Source organism: Colius striatus, chromosome 2 (assembly GCF_028858725.1).
Source record: "Colius striatus isolate bColStr4 chromosome 2, bColStr4.1.hap1, whole genome shotgun sequence".
Taxonomy (NCBI): domain Eukaryota; kingdom Metazoa; phylum Chordata; class Aves; order Coliiformes; family Coliidae; genus Colius; species Colius striatus.
In genome coordinates, this window is record NC_084760.1 from 77,172,915 (window position 1) to 77,198,933 (window position 26,019).

Below are 26,019 nucleotides of genomic sequence, written 5' to 3' on the forward strand. Positions count from 1 at the left end.
TTTCAACATAATTGACATTTTTATCCCTTTCAACTTTGTTCTCCTCAGTGGTCTGCATTCTTCCCTGAGACCATGGCATCCACAGCTCTGCTTGCATCGTATCTTACAGGAGATGATTCCTGATTTATAGTGTGTGTTTCTGAGCAGGAGGAAATTTGGCACAGCCTTTCCTGTCTAGAATAGTCTGCACTTTCGTATATCTCTACAGAATTATTCAAGTGATAGATTTTAGTGGTCTCACTGAAAGTGCAGTGGTAAGAGAACATCAAAATCGTGTTTAAATATTAATAGATTATTTGCTTGTCTAAGGGTTTGAGAAGTTAAGCAGGCAAATTTGATGACAGTTGGTAACATTTTTTCCCACAGCAGTCTTTCTTCTCCCCCTCCTCCTTCCTTTTGTCTATCAGCAGCTCGCTTATTTTTTCTAGCAACCTCTCTGACAGCCAGTTGACATGTCACAGGCCTCCCTTCCCCCTCTCTTGTCCTTCACCAGTTATAACTATTATAATTTACTTAAGCAAGAAAGATATAGTTATAGCAAGAAGAGGAAATTAAATCCCTTTTTCAACAAAATCCTGTCTGAGGTATCACCTGAAGGAAACAAGACATTCTCATTACTATGTAGTGTTTAATATTCCCTTTTTGACATATTCTGATGATCAGTCCAATTCATATGTAATCAGTACTAGCAGTCACTTTTCTCAGTGGTTTATATTCTACTGAACTGACTGCTTGGTTGGCGAGGGGGCAGATGAACTGAGATGATAAAATCCAAGTCTCTCTTTTTTTCAAAGTAAATTTACATTTTTTGTATTTTTACCATATGTGAAGAAGAATTATTCTTTAGGTTTATTTAATTGTCCTAATGTCTTGCCTTCATCTCTTCTGTCACTTTTAGTACTGTCCATTACTTTTTTTCCTTAACACAGTATTTCAGTTATTACTCTAATCTTGTTTGTTCCATATAATCTGAAAAAAAGATGGTTAAATTCTTGTTTTCTGATCAATAGGCTATTGTCTCTAGGCAAATGAGTTCAATTTTCTTCTGTAGTATCATGTATGTAGTTTGGACTTGAAGTAGAACACTTCTGTTATCAGTACCTGAAACATTCTTTCCAGCTTATATTAAAAATCAAACACTGAAAAAGTAGCGGATTTTTTTTTTACTTATTACACAATTTTGCGTAAGTTTGTTTAGAATGCCACAGTCCTTGATTAAAGTCATGAAGTATTTTTTGTTCTCTCTTAAGATGTCAGAAATGTGCAAATCTGATACTGTGAATCATTTTCATCACTAAAATGTCACTGTTTTGTTGTTGTTTATAAAAAGTAAAAGAAGTGCAGTCAATTCTAGCTATTCTTCTAGCTGCTTTGGGGAAAAATATAAGATGAACTTGAAAGTAAATATATAGATTTTGAATTCTACATGAATTTCTTCTTTTATTCGCCCAAAACTAGAGCTGAATAAATGAAACACCCCCAATAGTCCATAAACCGCGGGCTTTTGAAAGGTGATTTAAAGGAGAAAGCTTTGGGGGTTTTTTAAATGTTTTTGAAAAATTTTCCAAAATAAACACTTAGAGCTTAGATTCAGCAAAATATCTGCTTACATGATTACCTATCCTCATTTGAGTAAACCCTGTTCTGTTTAGCGGTCGTCTTGGGTATGTTTTTGCACTGTGTGCTGCCCTTGTATGAGTAGTTAGCTGGCTTCAGCACTTTGTGGAAAAGCATGGTGCCATCTATGTTATAGAAGCACAAAGTATAAGTAAGCTCTACCTCTGGTATTTCTACAATATTTTCTTTCCCATCATTTATTAAAAGCAGCAAGTATTAGTAGTCAAGTGGAATTTTCAAGTTATGTTGATGAGAAATTACTTCAGTATCAAAGTGGCATACACAGTTATTTTACTTGCATTTACAGAACACTTGAGTTCTAGTACTGACCATGTACTAAACAATACCTTATGACTAAAGGTTGAGAGGGCAAAGCACGTATTCTTGACAGCAGATCTCATCAGTTAACTTTTTCCTTTCACAAATACTTTTTTATTGGGATAATTTACAAAGTATTCTTTTTGACAATTTGTTATATTGAATATGCAAGAAAATTTCATGAGGTAGTTTGCATGGCATGTTTGTGAACCTTACAAAAACTTAATTTCAGTTGTGGGAACACACAAATAGGAGAGGTTCATATTCAGCTTTAAAGGTTAACTCATTGCATCAGGCAATAGAAACAGTGCCAGCTCATTTAGTGAACTATTCATGCAATGTATATCATAAATGAGGCTCATGATTACTGTGAGAAATTCAGATTTTTTTCCTGTGTATAGTTTATACACTTAGGGTATATAATTATATATTATGGCATAAATACTTTTGACATATTTGGATTGGCTGCATTAATCATGGCAAGTAGAGCTGTTAGCTATGAAGATTATTCCAATAAATGCCAAAAAGAAGTTCAAAAGCATCATGTTCTGTTTGTTTGAATTTGCAAAAAAAATTTTTTAAACTATTTCAATTATTTTATGTTTTTCTATTTGTGAAGCTGAGATTTAAGGACTGGAATAAAAATCCTGACACGAGATATTAGTTGATGTGTTTTGATGTATTTGAGAAGATTTTACTGCCTTGTCTGTATTATCCTTTAGGAAGTCCTGTATTAATTAAATTGAAGCTTGGGCTCTTTTTCTTGGAAGACTTCATGTCTTCTGTCAGCTAGATATTTCTTCAGTACATTTGTCAGAATGTTGGCGAACGCATTCTACAACTACTTCTGTCTAGTTTCGAGAAAAGATGAGAGAGAAAATAACTTTTACACTTTTCTGTAAATGTACTGTGAAAGATTTTTTGCACTGTAAAATGAGGTGTTTGATTTTAACATTGCAACACTTGGAGGGGAACAGACGATGCATTTGCATTCCCCCACATTTGTATTGTACCTGGATTGGGTTTTATTGTTGACTAAAACTGACTATGTTTTCCTTCCTTTTTAGTTTAATGTATGTGTGTGAAACTCATTCAGTTTTAGAATTAAGGAAGGAAGTATTAAAAAATTGGTTTTATTTTGTTTTGAACATCTTGCATGGTTTGAAGCTGTTTATAGGAGTAAGAATAAGAAATCAAGTAGGTCATTTAGTTGTTGGAATAAGGTCATATTTCTCATCCTACAGCTTATTGTGTAAGAACTACATTGTGTTAATTCATTTGTTTGTATATTCTGTATCTTTCCCTTATCTATATTAGACAAACATTTGTGTGTGCACTGAATCTCTAACAGAGCTGGAAAAATAGAAAACTTGGAGATACATAACTGAAAACATTGCCTATTTTGTTTGTCTAATGAAAGTATTTTGTAGTCTCTTCAGACTAGATGTAAGGAAGACGTTTTTTACAAAGAGAGTGGTGATACACTGGAACAGGTTGCCCAGAGAGGTGATAGATGTCCCATCCCTGGAAACATTCAAGTTCAGTCTGGATGGGACTCTGAGCAACCTGATCTAAGGGCAGATGTCCCTGTCCGTGGCAGGGGGTTGGACTAGATGACCTGTAAAGATCCCTTCCAACCCAAACTATTCTATGATTACTCAATATTCATCCAATTTTCACAGTTAGTTGAAAAACTGCTGTTGTTTATGGTATGATACAACTGGACAGGTGCTAGACTGTTGTGTTTGACTCTTAATCAATTGCAGTTCTTGCTTTCAACTTCTCTCAAGTCTTAAGTATATTCCAGACATTGCCTTTGGTCTCTAATAAAATATATTCAGAGTATAGGGTCTCTCTACACAGCTCTGTCAGGTTTAGGAACATTACTCACTTTTGCCTACCAAGACAACCCTAGCAATTTTTCAGTCTTTTTTTTTTCAGTATTAGTCACTTGTGCCTATGTCAGCTTCCCTTTTTGTTTACTCATACATGGCATATTCCCTTCAGCCCTCCTTTGTCAGTTCTCGCCTCCTGTTTTATCTGACTCTCAGTCTTGCTCTCATCTTCCCTAATTCCTTCCCTTCATACATATTTCAGACTATTTTTATTCCTTCCCTTCCTTACTTTCGGTAACTGCTTAACAAATTAGTTTTCTTTCAGGACTAGTGTGTCTTCAGTCTCTGAAAGAGAGATGGCTGCAGCTTTGTTTTGCTCTTGGAAACGAAATGTTGGCACATAAGGATTAAAGCTAGGCTGCTGGTAATAGGAACAGTAGCTCTTCAAAGAGAGAATATTCTACTGGTGAAGTCAGGAACTAAAAGAAATCAAAAATGAAATATTTTTTAATGGATATCAAGACTTGCTAATATACTATGCTCTGAGAAACTGCTGAGACCGTCCTAGAACTCTCACTGAAATTGCCATTTCCAAACTTTGACCCTAGCCACTTAGCCCACCAAAGCCTAACTGAGGTGTGCATCTTGCCTTCAACATGCCATGCTTATTTATGAACACCAAGTATTGCAGCACATAGACTGCTGAACAGCAGAGACAGTTGTAAGCAGAATTCCTATCGTGGATGCTGACGTTCAGAACAAACTAGGTATGACATGCTCCTTGTAGAGTCCTATCTGGCATTTGGTGAGTTTTCCTCTGCTGTGCCTCACTGTTCTACAGACAGCTCTTCTTGCAAACTAAAGGTTGTGAAGATGTTTTATAGAAATTAGATACTGCATTCTGTTATGGCTTAATAGTAAAGTTGGTGGCAGCCTTATTATAAATCACTGCTTCAGACATGTAATTCTTCCTGAATTTTTTTGGCTGTTGCTGTTACAGAAAAGAATGTGATAGCTGATTTTGACTAGTTAACATCATTATAGTGTGGGTTCACAAATGGCATCTTCAGAATGCAAAAACTGAATGCAACTGTTAAAAGTATCTTTGTTATGCCATTGACTAATCTTAAAGTTCTGAACTTATGAAAACATTTAAACTGATTCTTTTCAAGAAGATAATTTTATGCCTTTTCCCAAGAATGTGAAGGGAACTTTTAAGGTGCCATCATGTTGTATAATTTTTTGTTATGGTCCAAATCTGTCTGAGAAACAGCATTTTTTGTTACCCTACATTCTCTTCCTGTAAAAGATACTCAGATATTTAAGGATAATTATTTTAAATGGATATTTGTCCCAAAGTTAATATTGTAAAAGTTAAGATAGAAGTTTTTGTTAAAGAATCTATGCTGCATCAGATAGCAGCAGTATATAATATACTACATACACATAATATATGAATATACTGTATTCACATGATATAATATATGAATACTGCTGTATTCTTCCAGAGGCTGTGGGTAGACCAAATAAACATAAATCATCACTGGCTGTCTGTGGAAGGAATACAGTGATGGAAAAAACATAGGAGTGAGCTCTTAAATGCAAGTAGCCAAGCAAAATGGACAAATCCTACCACCCTGAGCTAGTTGCAATAAGGATGCAGCATCTGTCAGGCCTCAGGGACTTTTTCCACTGCTCCAGAGTGCTGCAAACATTTAGTTTGCCCTGAACAGTTCAAACAAGCAAAGAAATGGGAACCTGACAGTGTAGTCTTAGCTAGATTTTGCTGAGTAAGGAGTACTATTAAAAAACCCCAAATTTATAAGTACACGCTTAGAAAGAGGTGTACAACCTAAAGAAAATATTGACAAATCATGGTTATTGTCTGTAGCCACTGGCAGCGGAACCAGAAAGGGAAAGATGAAAAGACGTAACTATCCCCCTGGGGAATACATTTCTATCAGCAGAAGATAAGGTAGCCTATAGCACTGTCTGTTCCAAAACTGCTCCTTGTCAGGAGAGGCAAGGCTGAGGGTAGGATGGAGCAAGCAGGGCAGAGGATTTATGAGCCTACTGTGGTAGTTTCCAAGGGTATGCCTAGTTGGGGGTAAGACGTGTTTCTTCTCTGCAATGGCCACTCCAAATGGAACAAGTTATATTCTCCTTTACCACTGATTTTCTGTCTCTCACACTTTTGTCTGTCATTTTCTTTGTTTGTCATGAGGCTAAACAGATTGCGAGCCCTTGGTCAGCATGTACCATTGCACCATGTAGTCTTAAAACTATCTAGCTGTCTTTAAAATATAATATCTAGCCATTCTCAAACCAAATTCACTGTTTTATTACCTGTGCAGAGAGAATTTTTTTTTTTAATGTGCTTTTCTGTTTTTCAGCATATTATCAAAAGAGCACACGGTGTGTTCAGAACCTTGGCAATAGATGGTGAAATTCCTGAGACTGAGCAGTTAAACTGACACTGTTGTTTAATACCTAGGGAAATCCTTATACTTATTGGTACTAAAGAGTTAATGTCTAGGCTTTTGAATCCAGAAACCTGATTTATTGCTGTTGAGAACAGGCCTTAGGAAAGAAATGCAGTACTGTGATGTGGTATGGAAGTCTGTACTTGTGCTGTTTCAGGAGTAAGTCCAAACCACAGACCTGAAAAAGACAATGCTACTACAGTCATCTGGCTGAAGTTGTTTTCAGCATAACACAGTATAAGTGATAAGTTTGGTGCAACAGAGGGAGTGTCAGTAATATGGCTGGACTCCATTCTAGGTGAAAATAGGAGCCATATCTTATGTGGTTTAGCCTTTGCTAGTCATTGAAAGCAGATTCCTTTAAATAAAACAGTATCTTTTTTCTTCCTGACATTTCCTTTTCTTCTCTAGTTTCTTATCCTTCTAAAAAATCTAATTAGGAACCTCCAAGGAAAACTTATTTCTAAATTTAAACAGTCTCCCAAAATGAAAAGAAAACCCAACTAAAACCCTCCAAAAAGTTTAAGCAGCAGCATGAAAAATTATTCCTTTTTTAGCTCTTACAAGAGGATACAGTATGTATACCACGTAGTACCATCATGGAGCATTAAGCTCTCAGAAACTTGTTAAATATCAGCCCACCATTGCCTGTTACAGAATCACAGAATCTCAAGGGCTGGAAGGGACATTTTGGACATCCAGGATAGATCTGCAGTTTGGATATATAAGTAGAACTGAACAAATAATTTGATCCTGAGATAATACTTCTGCGCTGCTCATAGATAGTAGAAAATCCTAAGGGGAAAAATTATTTGAAACGTTTTCCTATCAGAACCTGATCCAAGTTGATTTTTTTCTAATGAGTCTAAAATTACACTGAGTGTTGGGGTTTAACAATATTTTGTTGCTGTTCCTTCCATGGGTGTCTGAAAGTTGAGTACTTGCAGACATGCAAGTTAGCTAAGCTGGATGTTCTTCTAACTAATGATACAAGAACCAAGACCAGAGGTAAAGCAGCTTGTCTAGAGGATTCATTGGCAATAAGCACCTCAGTTGGACGTCTAACTGATGTGCATAAGCTAGGAACTTTTGTAAAGATAATGGAGAATAAGAGGCTTTCTCAGAGACTCCCTAAGGTTGATGCTTGTTTCAAGTCTTTTTAGAGAACCTTCTTGTGATTGCTGCCTGTGTAAAAAGACACAGGGGGACTAATTTTGAAGCTCTTCTGCCTGATTTTTTTTTCTTCTTTAAGTCCTAGGTACTACAGAAATGGCAAAAAAGCCAGCACAATTTTTAAGCTGACCTAGTATAAATGCCCAGAAGCTGTTATTTGAAAGGTAGATATCAGAATGAATAAAAGATGCTGCTTAAAACCAGTACCATGGAGGGGAAATTTATTTAGAGCAATAAGCAGGATGGAATATGAGGATTAGTGTGAGTGGATCTTACCAAGAGTTACCCATTTGCTATAGAACGCTTTCTGAGTGGAGCTGAAAACTGTGGGAAATACAGTTAAAGAAAAATGATGTTAGCCTTTTTGTATATGTTAGTGGAATATTTTGAGAGTCATGTGAGAAGAAAATTTATTCCAGGCTTGCTTTCTAACTTTTGAATTGGTAAGCCAGCTACTGAGTAACTCACTGTATTTAATGTAGTTTCAGATGTGATCAATTCCAAATATGATAAATTCCAGAGAGTCAGTCACTTGCAAACTGAGTTTAAATGAGATGCTAAAGAACTTTAAATTGCATTTACGTAAGTGCAATGTAATTGCTACTATGCTAAATCTAGCATTTATTTCTAAATCAGTCTAGTATAGCCTAGATAATTAACTGTTTAAGTAAGATTAATATCTTTGCATACATTTTGCTTTATAAAGATAAAATGAAAACTTATAATGAGTCCTTATAGCTGCAGGTGGGCAAGAAAAAAAAAAACTGTGTGTGTGTGCATAAAACTCTCAGAATTAATATTTTCTTTCAAATACATTGTTAACCAAGACTGAAATTATTTCTGTGGAAAAATCTCATTGAAGCACATTGAAGTATATAAAAATGCAAATGTCAGATAAGGTTGTCTTGTTTTAGCCATCAAATTCAACAAAAGATATTCTGTATTTACGATGATGTAATGTTACAACTTGAGTGCTGAGGCTGCCAGACAAGACTAGACAAATTGAATTTTAAAAATACCATTCCAATCAAGCTAGTGGCTCTATGTGGATCACTGATCGTGTTTCCTTCTTGCTCTTGACTTTTTAACACCAAGAACTATTTCTAATGGCTGTAGATAAGAGCCTTAAGGCCAGTGCTGCTCATGATCAGCCAACACCTGTTGCAGTGCAAAGCTGTTTTAGTTGCACAGTCCTAGGATTAGTTTTATATCCCAAAATAAACTGTTGTCGTACAGCTGAGTGAAGAGCTTTAGACTTTGGAAAAAAGTATACTGAATGTGTGGTCTAAGCCTACTGAAATACATATGGAGTATTAAAGCAGTACTGGAAAATGGCACTGTGCGCAACCTGATGTCTCATCCGGTGCAGGAAAGTAAATCTCCTCTGTCACTTTAATACTTTCAGGATTTCTGCCTGTCTCTGTGGTTTACCTCACTGACAGTCAGACACAATTAATTTTGAAAGTCCTGATATTAAGAGACCTTAAAATCACAAGTGATCATAGGTTTGACTCTGTAACGTGCTATCGTGATGTAACAACTCATTAAAATCAATGAAAGACCTAATAAAAGAAAACTGCTAATGTATGTCATACGAGCTCAAGCGCTGCCTGACTTTTTTGTTGTACACAGTGCAAAGATTTTTGGTTTAGTACTCTAAAGGTGCCATGTAGAATTTGTACTAGATACTATTAGGCAAGAACATATTTTAAGTCTTAACCAAGTAATAATACATTTTCCCTATTCATCATTGAAAAATAAACACGGGATTTCCTGTGTGACCTACTGTAGGTGGTCCTGCTCTGTCAGAGGGGTTGGACTAGATGATCTTTCAAGGTCCCTTCCAACCCTTAAGAGTCTGTGATTCTGTGACTTGGAATAATGCCCGAAATGTAATTCATTTAAAGTATATTGTACAAGTTGTGGCGTTTGCAAAGAAAATGTAAATTATCCCTCTCTTTCTAGTTTTGCCCAAAGACTGTCAGATCAGTTAGTAGTCTATAACTCCAAAGACTTTGCATATTGTTGGAATTTTTTAAAAAAAATAAATTCTAGCTGGTAAAACCATATGGAAAACGATGTGGTCAGTTGCTAGCTAGATTCTGTCTGTTTAATAGGAAAAAAATCAATAAATTTTGAAAACTATTGCTTTTGTGTTGATGTATATACGCCTTTAATTTCAGGGTGAGCCGGTAATACTAAATGACCCTTTGAGTGACTTCATGGTTGGGATGGATTTCAATGTTTAGTGCAAGTGTGAAAATTAAGCAGATGTGTCAAGCCACATACAGCACAGGTTTTGATATTTCTTAAAAAGTATCTACATGACCTTTGTTTGTTTATTGTCTGAGCAATTCTTTTGACCTTAAGGAGATGTATGTAGACTAGAATATACAGTAATACGAATATTCCCCCTATTTAGATCTTAAATAATGTAAGAAAAAGACAATCTACTAAGTCTATTGGCTAGTCCATGCTAGGAACTAGATTTAGTGGATAAAATACAGGCTATCTTTTCTTCTCTGCCTTCCTACCTGCTAACCACTCAATATATCCACTGTCTTAAGATTTATGGAAGCCAGGCGTTCTCAAGGTATGGAAATACAATTTGCTTTGTTTATGTTGCTCTCAAAGGACATAATTATGTCAAATATGATTAGAATTTGTCAAGTTGTAACAAGAGTGAAGTCTGACTTTCATTATTTTTTGTTGTTGTTGAGCCTTAGAAAGTATGAAGTGTTCATAGCTAATAAAATGTGACTGGAGAATATGTTGCCTTACATCTTCTAATTGCTTGTGCCTAAAGCAATCCTAATGTTTGTAAAGATGACAGTTTTTTAACTGAAGGTTTACTTTCTTGAACTGATGGCCAAAACTTGTTTTTTTCAGATTAGTAGGTCTTATTCAACTATGGACACATGCAATCAAAATATTCAATATTATCTTGTTGATAATACTTAAGGAAGGTGAGAAATTTGTAGGAGCTCAAAATACCACCCTGATTAGTGGTGCAAATTCCAAAATTATTATTTGAGAATGTTGTCTGCAGTGCTAATGGTTATAGATGCAGAAGCTATAATGAGAAGATGGTTGGACATCATTTGCTTCAGCATCCTATTTGTTCCCAAGTTAATGACTGTTGTTTGTTCAGAACTGTTGTGTAGTCATGATATTTTAAGTAAATGGAGGATTGTACTGCAAAATCCATTAGTATAATTTCTCATGGACAAGCAGTTATGTCAGTAGGCTTGAATTTGACATTTGAATTTGTGTTTTGTTGCCACCTTTTCCAATTCTCTATTCAAGGGGAATTTGTATTTTTTTTAATGCCAGGTTATGTTTGAATTTTGAACCTAAAGTCAAGTCATTGTTCATGAAGGTGATACTCTCAGAAGTAAGCGAAGTTATTTCTAACTGAATTTAAGATTATTGAATTTCAATAAACTGGTGTTTTATGAAGAGACTGGAAGAGCTCCCCTATTAATATGAATTAATGTGAATAAAGTGTAGCCACTCTAAAATGAATGTGTATGGGAGTGTGTAGTCATGGGATGAATTAGATGGAGATTTACAGATACACATTTTAAGTGTACAGTATTAACACAACTTTTAATAATATACAAAGAGGTGTACATACAGTAATTATATATCATTATGTGGAACAAAATGAATCGTATGTAATGACAGAGAAGTTTTATATATAGTACCATGATGGGAAATAAAAAGAGGAGAGAACTTGAGATAGCATTAAACTGAGGACAGTGGTGGATCAAAGACAAAACCCTGTTTATTCCAATTGTTATTCAGTGTTCTGTAATTCTAAGTGCATTTTAAAGTTTATTCTCAATTTAATCTCTGAGAATACAGAGCATGTATTGTGTGATCATTATGAAATATGAACTTCTATTTTAAAAATAGAATATTTATATTCACCAGAACAACAACAACAATCCTTTGACATATATATTTAAATCAGATTAAATATCAAATGCTTCTTATCAAGTTAAATATGTGGCTTCAGTTTATCTGTTTAGAAAACAGTAAATTTTTTTAGTTGTGAATTTATTACTTTTTGAAGTTTTATCTATGCACATGATTACCATGATTTCCTCTTAATTTCTAGTTACTGAAGGAGTAGTAAACTGTTGAGTGTTGTGATAAGAATAAAAACACTACCAGGAGAAATTTAAAGTCTGTAAAGCCTCAGTGTTATGTGTTCACTGGTGATGATATATAATCATATCTTCTTTTGGTTATTATTTCTTGGCATGTACAGCAGAATTGGTATGTATGCTGAATTTGAGTAGAGAAGCTATTTGCTTTGTTTCAGCAAGGAGGAAATTTTTACATGTTCATATAGCAAGCAGAAAAGCAAAAATGATCATATTGACTGGCTTGGTTTGTTACCAAGCCATGATTCTATCGCTTAATTGTAACTTGAAATCTAGTATTTTTCTTATTCTCTTGATATTTATGCATTTCAATACAACATTTAAACAAGCACTAGTATTGGGAACCACTTAATCACAAATATACTTTATTTTACCTCATAGGGTTCTAACAGAATTACTGTTTAAAGTTAGAAACCTTATCTCAACCAGAAGTTGCCAGTACTTCTGGAAATCATCTGTGTCCAAGCTCAATTGATTGAGGAGTTCATATTCTAAGGACATTTCCTGAACCATGTGTTCTTTTCACTTCTCTCTAGACCTTGCCTTGCCTTAATTCTAAGGCAATTAGAATAGTTTTGTAAAGTTCATCAAACGGCTTCTCAGGGGAAAGTTTCATGTGCATACTTTTTTCAGAATTGCAATGAGTAATTTTTTATGAAATACTACTGTGTTGAAAATATGTAGACTAAAATGAAGGAAATTTTTTATGATAATATGGCATCTTTCAGGTTTTTCCTTAAGTCAATTATTTTAAGTTATATTTCATTTTACTGTTTTTGCTGCCAGTTCAGTGCTAGGAGAAACTTTTGAAAGTAAAAATTCTAATTAAACCGGTGTCATTTGAACTTAGTTGCACAGAAGCTTAAGCATGAGATTATTTAAATGAGATTGTTAAAAACACAATTAAATTCTCCCGTATGTCATACTAATTTTCTTATCTTATTTCTTAAGTTTGAATTCCATAGAAAAAGAATCCTGTGCTGTATTCTTAAAAATAAATAAGACTCTTGTAAGGTAGCTCTCAGTGATAAAGTCCTTCACCAGAGATTAACAGATACATCTGAAAAGCAACAAACAAGAATTTTGCCTGTTCATGCCTCAGTCATGTGCCTCTGACTATGGAATTTATTAATGTACTCACCCGACTCCCATGCAAAATATAGAATGTTGAAAAGAAGACACAGTATTGCCTCATCTTGCAGAAAAGCATAGAATGAGTTGCAAGGCTGTCATTTTGCATTTGGTCATATTAAAGAAATGATGTTTCGTATTAATTATCTGAATTTGTGAAAATCATCATGTAGTTATATACTTGCTTACATGAAGCAAGATTAATGATAAACAGACATGAATCTTAATTTTGTGTGTCATTTTGGAAAAGCAAACCAAGGAGTTAACCAAAATTGGTAATAAAAAAGAATCTAGAAGGATTTTTTTTTTCTTTTTTTTTTTTTCCTAAATCCCTCCCAGTGTTTTCTGTTTGTTTCTTTGTGACTTAAAATATGTTAGCAAATACCTGTGCGAATCTAAAGGTCATTTCTATGGAGAGGATGACAGAGGAATAGAGCAATCCTCAGGGTGCCTCATGCTTATGCCTTCAAGTAAGTAATTTCACCAGATCCTGTCAATTTGACTAATAAGCAGAATATTTTTGTTTTAGCAATGGACTGATGTGTGAACTCTTGGAAATTCCACAACTGGTTGCAATTAAGTGTTCAGAGTTTGAAAGTCCATTTTCGGTTGATAGCTTCATCATAGCAATCACACGGATCATCTTTAACTGCTCCAGCTTGTCTACCATGTTTAATAAGCCTGTGTAAGCTCTTCCCGACTTATACATCAGAAAGAATTCCTATAGAAACTCCTGCTTTCTAAAATAACAGAGAGTAATGCAGAAGAGTTGCTCTGAACCATCTATACCTTTTATAAGTCATGGCTGACTGATACAGTCCTATTCATCTGTCCAAGACTGTTTTGGTTTGAACTGTCAGTTGGCCTTCTTTTAGTACTCTTTAGTGCCTCTCTGTGTGTCCCAACTTTCCCTGGGTTCTTTAGTTAACTTTTCTTTTTTAGTTTTTAATGTGTTACATTCTTGATTTTTAAGATGCAGAGTACTTTCTCTATCTGTAGTTTCCTTAAAACCAACCACTATAACTTCATAAAGAATATACAGATATATTTGTATGTATGTGTACATCTGAAAAACCCATGACACAAGCTTCCTTGAAGATTCTTGTTATCTTGTTCTAAGTTTTAAACAGAATTGCACAATCTATATAACAGAAATTTATTAGAGTGATTAGGGAATGCGCCACACCAGGTTAAATTCTGAACAATGATGAGACTGAATCATTCATTAATGGTATCTGAGAGATAGCTTGCATTTGGCAGAACTGTGGTGGGCTGTGATCTGGATCATATTGTTTCATTGCAATGTCATATAAGATTACATGAAACAGAATATTGCATTCAGTATTTTGATAATCTACTTTTTACACTTTGATATGCTAGGAGAGGATGGTATAAAGGGTTCTTGTAGGAAAAAAAGTTGAGATAGAATTGGAGAAGTTAGTTTTCCTGTGTGACAACGTTCCATTCAGAGCAGAAAATGTTGCATAACCTTGTTTTCCTTCCTTTCTTCTTGCCCCATCTAATTTTCATAGTTCTATTGTTCTTTCTCTAAAGTAAGAACAAAGATGGCTTGTGAAGAGTCTCAATAGTGGTTGTGGTTTAGAATTATTTTGTTAATTTTCTTAGCTGCCTTTGAATCAGTACAATAAACTTTTAAATATGTTGACAAAACTTGCATAATCTTGCTTAAGCTTTTCTTTTTTCCAAATGTTTGATTTCAATGTACAATCTCATCAACAGAGTCTAGGTTGAGCTTCGGGTGAAAATGTAAAGTTTTGGGACTTAGAAGAAAATGTGTGGATATTTTGGACAGAAGATTAAATTTTGGTTAATAGTTACAGATACGTGTTCTGAAATTATTCTGTACAGCTCTTGAGTATAAACATCCCATTACCCCTTGTCCTGTCACTAGATACAACAGAAAAAAGTGATGCCCAAACCTCCTGGCATATCTGTAAATATTAATGAGACGCCCCACTCAGTCTCCTCTATACTAAACATCCCCAGTTCCCGCAGTCTTTCCTCTTAAGGAAGCTACTCCAGTCCGTTGATCATCTTGGTGGCCCTGCACTAGACTCTCTCCAGCAGTTCCCTGTCCCTCTTGAGCTGGGGTTCATGCACAAAGGCTTTGTGCTATGCCCATAGGTGCTTGTGCCAGTCCATAGGTGAACTGGAGTGAGGGGACAAATACTCTGCTGCTGGACAAGAGCTATAATTGGACCTGAAAATATCTTTAGGAGCATTATTAGTTAAGTCCTCCTTTTTAGAGATGTGTTCATTTGAAAAATAAATACTAGTATCTGCTGCTATGTAGCAGAAGAAAAGTTCCCTATAAGTAAAAAAACCTCAAAAAGACAGAATACCAATAGTGGGAGGAAAGGGTAACTTTTCTCAGAAAATAAGTTTTTAAGCTAAGGTAAGTATTGTTCAAGCGTTTACTCTAACAATCCCTTTAGGGTTTTTTTTTTGCAGTCACCAAAGAATAAATTCAGAAACCAGGGTAATCTTTTAGAAATGCCTTACTTGTCTCTTGTAGTGGAAGGTTTGTCTTAAGACCAAACAGCACTAGGCAGTAGACTGAACTTTCCATGATGAGATGAGAGAGATGAGCTCTCAGAACTAGGATTTGGACTAGTTAACAGATTTACGGATCATAACTAATTTGTAAAGGGGCACTTGAAAAGTATACAGAATATAGGATGTTGTAATCGCGTTCTTCTAACGCATCCAGATCCTATGGTATAGAATACTGAGTAGAAGTCATGAAAGAATCAGTGCAGAAACTGTTAATCACAAGAGGGAGGATCAAGTAATGTTGAAGTGCTTGGTGTCTGTACATGCATTTGTACTGTTTTAATGTGTGCTTTCATTTGTTGCCTCTTTTCCTATTGTAGTTTTGCTTGGAGATAATTTAGTTTAGCTTGTTTGTTCCTGCTTCCTTTCCTGTGAAAACACTAGGGAAAATAAAAACAGATATATTACAATATGACAGAAATTTGTCAGACATTTCAGACAAACCACACCAGCAAATTATACTTTTTCATGCTTGGGAGATCTTTGAGAGGAAAGAATAAAAACCACTGGAGCTTTTTCTCCAGTCTGTGAACATCTACAGACAAATTTATTTTCTCAGAGAAGCTGAATCGTATCAATAAAATCAGTAAAAAAGTCTTCCTGCTGTGTAACTTTTCAAAGTAAATACCTAACAGAAAAATGCTAAACTGTGTTGGTAACCATATTAGAAAGAATCCAGGTGGATTGTTATAGGATATGAAAGCTGTATTGGCTATGTATCTCCTACTGGGCTTTCCTAAGAATCCATGGTTGGAGATAGGCATCAAGTTCCTGGCATCAGGGCAGGGCATTCCAAGTGGTAACCTACCATGTCTTTAGGACAGCTTTTCTACCTAGATTACTCTGTATTCTCTATATACCTACTACACATCAAAAAAGTGACCTGTTTTTTCTCAGGTCATGGCAAATTCTAAATTAATAGTCTTCAGATTCGTGTGATTTTCAGCTTATTTAATGTAGAGGTGCTGTTAAAGCAGATGTCAAGAGCACTTCACATATGAGAGGCCAAGAGAGAACTGGTTTTGTTCAGAAGTAGGATTCATTCTGCTGTCTATAGCTATCCAATATGCAGGTGTGGAGAAGGCTGAGCCAGACTGCTCAGTAGGAAATTCTTTAGTTTCCTTTGATTATGAGTAGCCTTTTAAATTTTTGCAGCCTGGTGTATGCACCATGTGGGTACATGTACAGAGAATGTTGCAGTAGCTGAGGAGGAAAAATAGTTTTAATGGCTACCATTTTATTGAAAATTGATTAATGTTATCTATTGAGCCTTCAACTCATCAAATAAGAACTACAGCTACACCTTTGCCTTTCAGAATAGGAAACAGCATTCATGCTTGAGAACACTGTTATAAACTTTTTTATTTTCAGTGTCTTTTAACATGAAATAATGAAAACAATGGTTTTTTTTATTTCTCTGCAGTGTTTGCTTTCTCAGCCAAAGTTCTGGGCCATTCAGACATCAGCTTTACTGCTTCGGACCAAGCTTGAGAAAGGAAGTACTCGCAGAATTGAACGGGCAATGAAGCAGACTCAGGTGAGACTTCTGAGTCGCTGTGTTATCATTAGGGGTTTTTTCTATATTAGGTGGACACAGATAGGAGTTAGGAGCTTCTGCAGTTTGGTACAAACTGTACAGTGAAATAATTTAACTATGTCTTTAAACTAGATGCATAAAGCACAAATGCATTTATGTCTACCAGTCTTGAGAGAAGCTCAATTATTATTAACAGGTAAGAAATGGTCAATTCCTTTCAAAAACTCGTAGTGTTTTGGAAGATTGAAATGAACATCTGTTTTCTTATATCTAGTTTCTAACTTCTGATCTGAGGAGTTTTTTATATAGAAGTTTATGAACTTAAAGCTGCTACTGCTGTCATTTTTTAATACTTTTTACTCAAGTGAATCATCTGTAGAAAACACTGAAAGTTGTAAGTAGTCATTGATACTTATTGTAGAATCATGGAATCATAGAATGGTAGGGATTGGAAGGGACCTTTAGAGATCATCTAGTCCAACCTCCCTGCAGAAGCAAGTTCATCTAGGTCTCATAGGAACATGTCAGGTCTTGAAGACCTCCAAGGAAGGAAGCTCTACAAACCTTCTGGACAGCTTGTTCCACTCCTTCATCACCCTCACAGTGAAATAGTTTTTTCTTATATTTAAGTGGAACTTTTTGTGTTTGTCCTGGTTTAGGCCTATCAGGGAGCAAAAGACCACGATTAGCCTCAAGTACCGAAGAGGCTGAGAATTGGCAAAGGGCAGGGAGAGCTTAATTGCCACTTAAGGTTCAGGACAAAACAGACCAGGCTACTCAGCTTGGGGAAGAAAACAGAAAATAATTTAATGCAACATCAACTAAAACATACCCCCAAAACCCAAAACATAACCAAAATAAAACAACACAGAGTAATACAACAAGAGTCCAACCAGCCCTTTAAGAACACCTTCTTGCCACACCTCCCCTCTTCCGGGGCTCAGAGCCCTGATCCTGGTGTTTTTACCTCCTCCCCTGCTGAATGGCTCAGGGGGGCAGGGAGTGGGGGTTTCAATCAGTCTATTCCTGATAGCTTCTGCTGTTTGTCCCTCCTCAGGAGACAGATGGGCTCCGCACCAGTCCTCCCTGAAAGTCCATGGGGTACCTCACACACACGACAGCCCTGCACGGGCTGCTCCGACGCTCATTTATTCCAAAGGCTGCAGCTCCTTTCTGCCTCTCGTGTGGGGCTGCTCTGTGGCGCGCTGGCTCTCCAGCACGGCCTGGGCCATGGCCGTCTCCCCACACAGTCCCTCGCCCTCACACAGACTGCACTCACATGGAGCTGCTCGTGGCTCTCAGTCCTGCCATGGCCCTGCATGGGTTGCAGGGGTACAGCCTGCATTCTCACCATGGCTTGCAGAGTGGTCTCTGGTCTATTGCTTCTCCTTCCTTCCTCCGTCTCTCGCTGTAGGGTCCATGTGGTCACCTCCATCTTATATCACTCTTACACCTCCTGCAAGCACTTCAGATTCCCGTCCCTAAATAGTGATCGCGGAGGAGCCAGATTGGCCCAGTTGGCCCAGAGGTGGGTCTGAACCCAGGAGCCGGAGGAGAGTCCACAAACTCTTTAGCGGGTCTTCACTGCAACCCGCTCCCCCTGTTACCAAGTAAAAGCTGCTTCTTGCTAAACCAGGACAGTGTTCCAGCTTCATCCCATTATCCCTTGTCCTGTTGCTAGCTATTATAGAAAAAGGGATGCTGGAACCTCCTGACACTCACCCTTTAGATATTTGTAAATGTTAGTAAGATCTCACCTCAGTTTCCTCTTTTCTAGACTAAACAGCCCCAGTTCCCACAGTCTTTCCTTGTATGAAAGATGTTCCAGTCCCCTGATCATCTTAGTGGCCCTTTGCTGGACTCTTTCCTGTCCCTCTTGATCTGAGGAGCCCAGAACTGGACACAGGACTCCAGATGAGGCCTCACCAGGGCAGAGTAGAGGGAGAGAAGAACCTCCCTTGACCTGCTGGCCACACTCTTCTTGATGCATCCCAGGATGCCATTGGCCTTCTTAGCCACGAGGGCACATTGCTGGCTCATGGTTAGTTTATTATCAATCAGGACTCCCAGGTCTCTCTGCAGAGCTGCTCTCCAGCAGGCCAATCCCCAGCCTGTACTGGTGCATAGGGTTGTTCCTTCCCAGATGCAGGACTCTGCACTTGTCCTTGTTGAACCTCATGAGGTTCCTCTCTGCCCAACTCTCAAGCCGGTCGAGATCCCACTGAATGGCAGCACAGCCTTCTGGGGAATCAGCCAGTCCTCCCAGTTTGGTGTCATCAGCCAACTTGCTGAGGGTACCCTGTGTCCCCTCATCCAGGTTGTTGATGAAGACTTTGAACAAGACTGGCCCCAGAATCGATCCCTGTGGAACTCCAGTGGCCACCGGCCTCCAACTCGATTCTGTGCCATTGATCACCACTCCCTGGGCTCTGTCATTCAGCCAGCTCTCGATCCACCTCACTGTCCACTCATTCAAGCCACACTGCCTGCACTGATGATGATGTTATGGGAGACAGTGTCAAAAGCTTTGCTGAAGTCAAGGTAGATGACATCTGCTGCTCTCCCCTCATCTAGCCAGCCGCTTATGCAACTCATAGAAAGATATCAGGTTGGCCAAACAGGATTTCCCCTTGGTGAAGCCATGTTGACTCGCCCGATAACCATCTTATGAGAGAAAGAAAATGTATTTATGAATAAAGAAGCACTTTTGATTTTGATTTTCTTGTGATACGTAGTGATTAATATTTTTATTTCAAGTTTGAGAGGATGGTTAAATAATCTTGCTCCAAACAAAAAGATCAGTTTTCTAATGCAAAAAAAGAAATTTTAAAATTCTGAAATGTCAGCTAATAGGGTTTATTAAAAAGGAAAAAACCAAAACAACCAAAATCAAAGTAAAGGTCTGTAGACTATGTAAAGATTTCCTTCTTATTACATAGTTTTGTTAACCATTTGTCATCATTATGGTGTTAGGTTTTGTTGTCACACATGAACAGCAAACATTTCAATATGTCCATCAGGTAACATTCCTGCAGACTAGAACAGTCAGGAATGTGTAAAACATGATTATGGTGCTGTGTAATTAAATCCCAAAAAGCTGCTGTTTCATTTAAAGTTTTTAGCGATGCATGGATCTTAGAAGGAGTACAGCTGGGATGTGCTGCTGCATTGTTCTTTTGCTGAAGAGGACACAGAGTTGCTGTATTGGAATTTCCTGGGATCAGCAGGAAAGTATCAAAAAAGCCAGGATTTCAAGTCTGGGAGATGTAGCTCTGATGACATTTGGGAAGCAATCTCAGGATCCTTCATACCCTGCGGCATGAAACAGTTGGAGCGTCTCCAACATTTTTGTCTAGCTTGATTAAACCTGAGTACTGGAAATTGTTATACTATACATTTTGACAATCTGACAACAGAAATATTCATGAAGGGCCTATCGTTGCAAGTGCAATTATCTGACTTTCTGTTCTGCAACTGCAGTAATGTTAACGATTTGATTAGCATGCACTGTCACATTTAAGGAGGTGACCTCACAGTACAAACAGAATCTGTGGTTTTGAATATCTTTAATCGTAGTATGTTTATGTTTTCTCAACATTTGAATATAATGACGTATTTGTGTTGATTTGATACAGTATCAAGCTTAGTTTCCAAATATAGTTAAAAGTTGTTTATGGATTGATATGTGCTAAATTAATCAAATAACTTGAATAGCTTTCCATTTAAGGTTTTCATTCCGAGTTCTGTCAGATCAGAATTTTTTAACATCATGATTTTTAGCAGTTCAAAGAAGGAATCAGAATAGTGAATGATGTTATTTTCATGCATAACACAAGGATTTATTTATGGTCTTCATGAAGATGCTAAAGTCCTAGTGAGTTCTGTATCTATTTATCAATAGAAAATACATTTCAAAACCATAGAATTCTTGTACAAGTTACTTTTGTGAGCTGTTCTTGTTTTACAATTTCACGGTTACTAGTTCAGACTGCTGTAGAAAGATTAGGTATGGAAGATTATGAGAGGAGGGGCATGTAAGTATGATTAGATTCCATCCATTGTTTGCAATATAAAACTTTTAATTATAAAAATGCTTGTAAGACACCTTTAATAAGAACTGGTAAACTAGATCCTCTTAAGTTATTTTAGAGTTGTCTGAAAAGTGCATGAGCCATTATAAACTCAGTGATGCTGGGAGTCTCTTGTTCTCTTCTACTGTAACTGTCTTTCCTTTCCCTGTTTTCACCTTTATCTGCTTCTATGCTGGCTCTGCAGCTAGTATTGCTGTACAAGCATATGATGCTTTTCAGGACTAAAGCAAGCCAGGCTACGTGGTTGGTTTGGTAAAGCATTTTTAGCTGCAATTTTTTGTGGCCCTGGCTGTGTTTGTTTAATTTACTAACTATTTGAAAATAGTTATATCTAGTTTTGAAATGAGAGTGTATCGAATTTAGCTTCTGTGCTTGAAGTCATAAATATATCCCTACTTCATGATAAGTAGTTTTTATGAAAAGCTTTTTCCGAATGCTACTGGTTGACACTTTCCAGTTTTTGTTTAAAGGAGGTTTGAATGCACAAAAATAAGATGAAAGATTTCTAAAGACATTACTTTTTCCCACCATTTTTCTAAGAAAAAGAAACAGTATTTGAGAGCTAAACCAATTATTTTTACATTCCACTAGAATATTTAATCATGACCAGTATAACGTATAGTGAAGTTTAGATTGAGGTACTGCCAACCAAAACGTGCCTCTGGATACAGTATGGTATTTTTTTTAAAGGTTGAGTGTTTGTGTTTTTCCATAGAGGTGTAGGTGAGGGAGGGTTAGAAGTGCTAGAGTGGAAAGAAAGGAAAGAGGAGGAGGGAGGAAATAAGAAGAAAGGTATTTTTTGATCAATAGCTCTCTACATAACCAGAAACTAGCCCTTTCTACATCAATTTTGGATCTTCACCTACCTTCTGTTGTAAGAAAGTAATTCAGAAACTATTAATAGTGGAAAATGAGTTGGAATAAGCTGTTTAACAACAGATTACTGCTGAAAGTGCAGACAGAGCTCAAGTAATAGGATGGGGGAGAAACAAGGAATTTTAACTAGTCTAGGAGCTGTGAAAAGACAAAAAGTGAGAGTTGATTAAAAACACAAGAACAAACCAACCTATTTAAAGCACATAAATGACAGCATCCCACTGTAGTTTCTTGATACTGGAAATACGTACAGTCTTCCATTTCAGCAAGTTTTAAAATACTTACAAGAATGAAGCAGAATGAAATGCCATGTTTTGCACAAAGGCTGGTGGGGTACAAGTGAGAACATGGTTACTGCTGGATTACGCCAGCAGCGAAAGACGTGAAGCTGCATGGTACACCAGTAGCCTGCTCTGGCTTAGCCTGCAGTGACTTGTTACAGATACTTCCTGCAGCTTGCCCTGGGTGGTTACACTAGCTGCCTCTGCACTTGCAGCTTTTATCAGCTTGCTATGTGCCTCTTCTCTGACTGTATTTTCTGCTGCTGGCTGCACCTGGTGATAGCATGCCTGTAAGCCGATCGCTTGGCTTTCTTAACAGGCAGTACAACATATTCAGTGTTTCATACGGTTCTCTCTTGCTTGCTTTTCTTGGCAGCAAAGGAATTTGCATGTTAGGAGAACAGAAATGTGTCTTGAAAGGGTGTTTTTAATAAGACTTCAGGAGAACTGGGAGCAGACGAGCAATATTATAGGCTAATCGTTATGTCTAAGATTGAAAAGTCACATGAGATCTTGTTTTATATCCTTAGTCATACACAGATGTATGTGGTTGGGAATTCTGTGTCAACTGTCCTATAATTTTCACTTAAATAATACTTCAGAGTGTCATTTTTCTCCAGCAACTAATGTTTTTCTGTATATATGAAAAGAGAAATAATGACTTTTGTTTTGGTTAAGTTTTTCTTACTATAGAAACATGCTAGGTGGTGTTTAAACCTGAGAAGGGTTTATGTACACCTATAGAACGAAGGGACTGGTATATATATAACAGAGCTAATGTCTTGAGCTTTGTGAGCCTGAACGCAACTTTGTCATTATTTTCATGTTGATGGTCTTTAAATGATTTTGCAAGAAAGTTATGTCAATTATCATAGAAGCATATCCCATATATTTTTTAAACTGAATTGTCACCTCCTTGCCAACTTGCTCCCTGTGCTTCGCTTTATTTGGTGGTTGTTATACATTGAACAAATTCAACAATTAAGGAAACAGTTCAAAAAGTAGAAGACAGCATTCTTACTCCCACTAGGCTGATACAGAGAGGTTTGAGGCTCTTCTTTTGCTTCTCAAGTCATACAGCTTTCTTACTGAGCCTCTTAAGACCATGATTGGAGCAATATAGGGGGACCTTTTAGTATGATCAAGGGAATGACAGCACTTCTCCACCAGCTAAACTATTAGATCAAGTTGGCAAGACACATGGCAGTGGTGAGGCTCCATTTCTGTGGCTGAACAGGTGATTGGAGAGAGCAAGGGGTTCCTGGAGCAGGGAAGGTGGAGGAGCAGGAGCTGGCAGCTCTTGCAAGGGGACTGTGGGGGGTTGGGGGATTTAAACAGCCCCTGGGGAGCATGAGCGACCAGGAATGCAGCGTGGCAGTTGTCACAGACAGGGTGGGCAGGGAACAACCTACTACCCGCACAGAGAACCACAACCCAGGGGAGTGCTCTGGTCTTAAGCTGAGAAGATGGTGAGCACTCGCCTGTGAGCTAAAGCCAGGGCTCAAAGAGAGAATGCCCTGCAGAAGATCGATGTGTCCACCCAGATGGAGCTGGGTACCAAGGATGCTTCAGTGCAGGCAGACTACAGGGAGTGTTTAGGTACATCTCCTGCTAAGGTAAGTATGTGTGGGAGGTGCTATCAAGTCCAAGAGCTTCAGCATCAGGTAAAAGAGCTGCAAGAAACCATTGGTAGACTCCAGAGTATTAGAGAAGCACAGCTAGAGATTGACAGATGGTTCCCAAACCAGGCATCAGCCACCACTGCAAGTGAAATGCCTTGGACCCTGATGACACAGAAAAGCAGGGCTCTGCTTCACAACCCTCCCTCCACTGTTCCACTCAAAACCAAATTTGAAGCTTTAACAATGGAGGACATGGATGAGCAAGGTGGAGGTTGTGAAGCCTCAACAACCAATCTACCACCAACTACTCCACTGGCAACAGGTGCTGTAAAAAGAAGTGATGAGTGTTCATTGTGGGTGACTCACTGCTAAAAGGCACCGAGAGACACATCTGTCGATCGGACAAGGAGTCACGAGAAGTGTGCTGCCTGCTGGGAGCCAAGATCCAAGATGCAGCTGAGAGAGTGCCACATTTCATCAGGAATGAGGGCTACTATCCTCTACTCCCCTTCCATGTGGTTATGAGCAATATAGTGAGTCATGACATTACCACAATCAAGAAGGATTATAAAACACTGGGGAAGCAAGTGAAGGGTCGGGGAGTCCAAGTGATCTTCTCATCCATCCTGCCCACCAGAGAAAAGGGAGCAGTCAATAATAGAAAAATCATGCAAGTTAACTCCTCTCTCAGAGATTGCTGCTGATAAGATTGCAGTTTTTATGACAATGAGACCTTTTTTGATGACTGCAGTTGGATAGGGCAGGATGGAATACATCTGTCTCATAAAATATAGTATCTTTGAGAACAGGCTGGCCAGCTTGATTAAGAGGGTTTTAAACTGAAGGATTCAGGGAGCAAGGTACAAGATGGCAAAGTATGTGTAATCCTATCTAACAGGGAAATGGGTCAGAGCAGGAAATGCAATGATGAATGTTCCTCAGCCCTGCACCAAGATGAGAAGCAGGAGGCTAACCAGCCTGAGGGAGTGCCAAATGAGAGAGGATCCTCTTGTACCTGTCCAGGGAAACCTGTCTCCTGTTACCTCTACACCAACACAGGCAGCCTGGGGAATAAGCAGGAGGAACTGGAGATGTGGATGAGGATACAGGGCCATGACCTCATTGTAATTACAGAGATGTGGTGGGACAGCTCCCATGACTGGAGCAAAGCCATGAGTGGCCATTTCCTGTCTTTTATGGGAAAGACAGGCAAACGAGGCAAGGAAGTGGAGTGGTCTCTATATGAGAGAGCAATTAGAGTACATTGAGCTCTGACTGGGTGGGGATGAGGGGTAGGTGGAAATTAAGGGGCAGGGTAAGGTAGGTGATGCTGTTGTAGGAGTTTGCTACAGGCCACCTGATCAGGAGGAGGAAGTGGGTGAGGCCTTCTACAAACAGCTGAGAGCTGCCTCATGATCACATTCCCTGGTCCTCATGGGGGACTTTAACCACTGATATTTGCTGGCAAAGCCACACAGCCAAGCACGCATATATAGTCCAGGAGGTTCCCATGGAATGTAGATGATAACTTCCTGTCACAGGTGATTGAGGAGCCAACAAGGAGAGGTGTACTGCTGGACCTTGTGCTAACAAATAAAGAATGTCTGGTTGGGGATGTGACGGTTGGAGGCAACCTTGGCTGCAGTGACCATGAGATGGTCAAGTTAAAGATCGTGTGTGAAAGGAGCAAGACACTAAGCCAGGTTGAAACCCTGGAATTCATGTGACCTGATTTTGGCGTTTTCAAAGACTTGCTTTGAAGAATCTCATGGGATAGGATTCTCAAAGGTAGGAGTACCCAGGAAAGATGATCTGTCTTCCTCCGAGCCCAAGATTGGTGTGTCCCCACAAGTAGAAAATCAGGAGCATCTTTCTTATGAGGAAAGACTGCAGGATCTGCGGCTGTTCAGCCTAGAGAAGTCTGAGGGGAGCTCATCAGTACTTACAAGTATTTGAAAGGTATATGTCAAGAGGATGGGGCAACACTTTTTTTCTGTAGTGTTCAGTGATAGGACTAGGGGTAATGGACAAAAGCTCCACTTAAACTTAGGGAAAAACCTCTTTACTGTGAGGGTGAGGGAGCCCTGCGCAGGCTGCCCAGGGAGGGTGTGGAGTCTCCTTCTCTGGAGGTTTTCAAAACCTGTCTGGGCATGTTTCTGTGTAACCAGATCTAGGTGGACGTGCTTGAACAGGGATCTTGGACTAGATGATCTTTAGAGGTCCCTTCTAAACCCTACCATTCTGGTTCTGTGATTAGATCACTGTATTAGGCATTCCTACTCTTTAACCTCTTCTTGTACTCTAAGAGT

The 26,019-nt window shown here is 38.1% G+C and overlaps 1 protein-coding gene across 2 annotated transcripts in view; it reads left to right on the forward strand.

Annotated features, from left to right (window-relative positions):
- Positions 1 to 26,019, forward strand: part of TTC27 (tetratricopeptide repeat domain 27) — a 117,389-nt gene that overhangs the window by 44,200 nt on the left and 47,170 nt on the right. For both annotated transcript variants that reach the window (XM_061989996.1, XM_061989997.1), the window contains one exon: positions 16,727 to 16,840. In XM_061989996.1, the coding sequence (XP_061845980.1) occupies positions 16,727 to 16,840 (114 nt within the window). The remainder of the gene's footprint in view (positions 1 to 16,726; positions 16,841 to 26,019) is intronic.